Source organism: Gigantopelta aegis, unplaced genomic scaffold (assembly GCF_016097555.1).
Source record: "Gigantopelta aegis isolate Gae_Host unplaced genomic scaffold, Gae_host_genome ctg5980_pilon_pilon:::debris, whole genome shotgun sequence".
NCBI classification, from domain to species: domain Eukaryota; kingdom Metazoa; phylum Mollusca; class Gastropoda; order Neomphalida; family Peltospiridae; genus Gigantopelta; species Gigantopelta aegis.
In genome coordinates, this window is record NW_024534757.1 from 13972 (window position 1) to 18672 (window position 4701).

A 4701-nucleotide genomic window follows, 5' to 3' on the forward strand; every position below is an offset into this window, starting at 1 on the left:
GCTGGTAGGTACTGGGTTCGGATCCCAGTCAAGGCATGGGATTTTTAATCCAAATACCGACTCCAAACCCTGAGTGAGTGTTCCGCAAGGCTCAGTGGGTAGGTGTAAACCACTTGCACCGACCAGTGATCCATAACTGGTTCAACAAAGGCCATGGTTTGTGCTATCCTGCCTGTGGGAAGCGCAAATAAAAGATCCCTTGCTGCCTGTCGTAAAAGAGTAGCCTATGTGGCAACAGCGGGTTTCCTCTAAAAACTGTGTCAGAATGACCATATGTGTGACGTCCAAAAGCCGATGAATAAAACAAACTTTATTTTACATCCCACCCCAGTCTGTTGAAAAGAATATAATAAAATAGATGTTTAACGACACCCCAGCACGAAATATAGATTGACTATTGAGTGTCAAACTATCCAGTCTGTTGAAAGCAGGTTTCTTGTTCAGTCACACCCTTATCAGCAAGTTGTTTCCTAACGTCTGATAAATATGTATCATCTGGAAAAGCATTTCTGAAAAATAAAAAGCATTGGAATTTAAAATAAACAACAACACCTACTACAAACACCCTGGAAATAAATACAAATAGTTAAGACAATGATGATGATATTGAAGACAACAATGATGATGATGATGATGATGATGATAATGACGATGATGCAGATCATATAGTGATATAATGGTGATGATGATGCTCATGATATAGATGATATGATATAGATGATGATATGATATAGATGATGATAATATGATATAGATGATATGATAGATGATATGATAGATGATGCTGATATAATAGATGATGATAATATGATATAGATGATATGATATAGATGATGATGATGATATAGATGATGATGATATAGATGATGATATGATATAGACGATATAGATGATGATGGTATGATATAGATGATATAGATGGTGATGATGATATGATATAGATGATGATGATATGGTATATATGTTGATGCTATGATATAAATGATGATGATGATGACGCTATGATATATACGATGATTATGATATAGATGATGATATAATATAGATAATGATGGTATGGTATAAATGATGATATATATATATATATATGATATGATATAGATGATGATGGTATGGTATAGATGATATGATATAGATGATGATGATGATATATATGATTATGATGATGTGATATAAATTGTTGATATCATATATGTGATGATACGATATAGATGATGATGATATGATATAGATATACAATGTATATAGAATACTATACGAGTTTTTGCTAAGGTCGACGACAGTCACTTTTCGCACCCTTGTTTTGGCTTCGTAAACAATAAATATAGCATATCTTACCGTAATTTCACTTGAAATCCATATTTCGTAAAAGGTACAATTTTTTAATCACAAGATTTTCTTCAAACACATTCAGGTGCATTAGTAATGGTCAAACAAAAAAATTTCAATAGCAATTTTGCATTGGATTTTTTCCAGCATTCTTAAAACGGAAACGTCATGTACCCAGTGTATGGTTATTCTAAGGAGATTCAAAGTGACGTCATTGGAATACTGACGTCATTCAAATTAAAATTAGCTATATTATTACAATGCTTCGCCACATTAAAATAAAAACTGGTCTACTAACCTTGACCCCTGTTAAATTTCTATATTACAAGCGGACAACGCTGTTTACAGGTTGGTATTTTGTTATTTTTCATAATTCTGGACAAAATATTTTAAGTTTCAAAAGATGAAAGAAATAAAAAGTACCTTTTGTCAAACAAAATATTACCGCTGGATATGTTTTATTTACTTATTTACCCAAAACAAGGGTGCGAAATGTGACTGTCGTCGACGTTAGATATCATTTTGATGAAACGAGTGAACTTCCCAAACGTATCTGACCGAACGAATGTGAGGTCAGATACGTTTGGGAAGTTTACGAGTTTCGTCAAAATGATATCTAGCGAAAACGAGTGTGGTATTTTATTTATTACCCTCCTTTAAATCACGCAAATTATGAAAAATAAGTCAATAAATTAATCAATTTTGCATTTCAAGACCGGATGTTGATTTGCATAACTAGCCGGTGAACGACTACGTGCCGCCGCATTGAGAAATAGTTCGTTATACTTCCGCTACTTCTCAGTGACGTTGTCAGGGGAGTGGTGTAGACATACTCCCCCTTAAATTTCCATCAGGTTTCTTTTTTTTAAGTTAAACAAAGCTGTAAGGTACATGCATATATATATATATATCTATATATACAGTGGTGGATCCAGCGGTGGTGGTGAATAGGGTGGCTAGCCACCCCCTCTCTTCCTGGTAATTTTTTTTTATGTTCATTCCAAACATACCGTTACTTCAAAGTTTTGTTCAGGAAGATGCAAATGAAGCCATTCTGTTAGCGAAAATTATATGCATCGCCCTGTTGTCAATCAGGTGAACAATTGAACTGAGTATGACTTACATCGATAAGGACACAATTAAATCATTTCGATAATAATATTTTGTTGTGAATCAGGAAAACGGCAACAAATTTATCAACTATGGAATTATTAATTAGGAATTAGACCCTCGGAAATCAGTAAAATAAGGCTCTAAAATGTCCACAATGCCGAAACTTCTGGGGGCTTTGTTCCCGGAACCTTCACCATGGCTCAGCCCCCGCCGGTTCACTCCATCCCAATCCAGCCACCCCGTCTTATTATTTTCTAGATCCGCCACTGATATATGTTTACTTTCATATTGGGTAAAATTAATGCATAATTCGATATTTTAACAAAATGCCCCAAGAAACAAATGTTCCCATTATGGTGGATCCATAAAGGGTGAAATGGACGGGCATGTTATGCTAATAAGGTCGCTGTCCAACCAGTCGAAATGGACTCTGTTCCCAGTTGACCAATCAAAATACAGTTTGTAATACGCACGAAATTTGTACGATACCGCTATATCTTCACCAGGAGGGTAATAAAGATGATGATGGTATGATATAGATGATGACGATGATGATATAGATGATGAGGGTGATATAGATGATGATGATATTATATAGATGATTATATGATATGATATAGATGATGGTATGGCTACATCCCCGCCCCTTTGATGACAGTGGTAATTATTAATAAACATTATTTACAAAGCTAAACTGTTTTAATATAGAACCAATATACAACCAAAGTATAATTCCAGCCAGTGCATCATAACTGGTATATCAAAGGCCATGGTTTGTGTTACCATGTCTGTGGAATGGTGCATATAAAAGATCCATGGCTATTAATGGAAAAAATGTAGCGGGTTTCCTCTCTAAGACTGCATGTCAAAATTGTGAAATGTTTGACATCCAGTAGCCGATGATTAATAAATCAATGTGCTCTAGTGCTGTCTTTCAACAAAACAGAATTTGGTATAAAGTATGAAATCTATTACCTCAAATCACAATATACATTTTAATGACAAAGAAAGAATTTTTTTATTTATTGACGCACTCAACACATTTTATTTACGGTTATATGGCTTCAGACATATGGTTAAGGACCACACAGATATTGAGAGAGGAAACACGCTGTCGCCACTTCATGGGCTACTCTTTTCGATTAGCAGCAAGGGATCTTTTATAAGCACCATTCCACAGACAGGATAGTACATACCACGGCCTTTGTTACACCAGTTGTGGTGCACTGGCTGGAACGAGAAATAGCCCAATGGGCTCACCGACCGCGCATCGAGCGAGGGCTGTACCACTGGGCTACGTCCACCCCCCCCCTCCCCGCCCCCAATTTTAATGACGGGCAACATTTTGTTCAGTATCTCGTCGCGAATCGCTACGCAAGTTTTAGAGATCGCTACACAATTGTAAAATATAAAACAGTAGTTGCTGATCAATTTTCAATTGACTAGAACTATTGCTAATTAAAATTGTGAAAACCAAGTGTTCCCTGAATGATTTTAAATCGATCATTGATCAGTTTGTGTGAACTGATGATTGAACATAAAATATTATCCGATTTCATATAATACCTGTCTGGTCCTCCATGTGTATTAGTCTTGTGGGAAATATCACCCCACGTGACAGTGTCTTCCCTTCCGGTGGTGGTCGACTGACCAATGATAAATGTCAGCTTACGCTCGAAGGCTATTTTTAGCAACTGGAGTATGGATCGCCCCATGTCGGTATTAGGAAGAAACCCTCTTCGTCTAGTTCCGTGATACGGCTTGCCTGGGTTCGGGTGCTGGTTCTATAAAAAGTAGGGGGAAAAAGGTAATGGTAATAATAACAACAATAACAACAACAACAACAACAACAACAATAACAATAATAATAAACGAAAACAATTTTTATATAATTTTCAGAACAAAATATAACTTAAGTATAGCTAAATTTAGCCCGAGTACTCTGCCGTTCGAGAGTTAGACGGGTTTTGTACGGTTATGGTCGCTCTCTGCCGTCAGAGATCACTCTATAGCAAAAACGCAGAATGGCTGACTATAACACAGTAGACAAAGATTCTCTAATACAACAAAAATTCTAAGTTTGACGCTAAATACCTTTACATTAATCATTTTCGAATTCGCCGATAACATATATTTCACATAGTGACCACTAATACACACTCTACAGGAAGAAACCCGACATCACCCCTTTCAATAATATTCTGGTTAAATACGCAGGTGTTGACGGGTTTCTTCCTGTATCGTGGTATTAGTGTGAAT

General features: G+C 36.2%; 1 protein-coding gene across 1 annotated transcript; it reads right to left on the reverse strand.

The window, feature by feature from the left end:
• Positions 1 to 295: 295 nt before the first annotated feature.
• On the reverse strand, positions 296 to 4221 carry LOC121366507 (probable E3 ubiquitin-protein ligase DTX3). Its single transcript, XM_041490926.1, has 2 exons — positions 4009 to 4221; positions 296 to 509 (listed from the first exon to the last, which is right to left on the reverse strand). Exons 1-2 carry the CDS (start codon positions 4155 to 4157, stop codon positions 410 to 412), a joined length of 249 nt encoding a protein of 82 aa, XP_041346860.1. The 5' UTR covers positions 4158 to 4221; the 3' UTR covers positions 296 to 409.
• Positions 4222 to 4701: the final 480 nt, after the last annotated feature.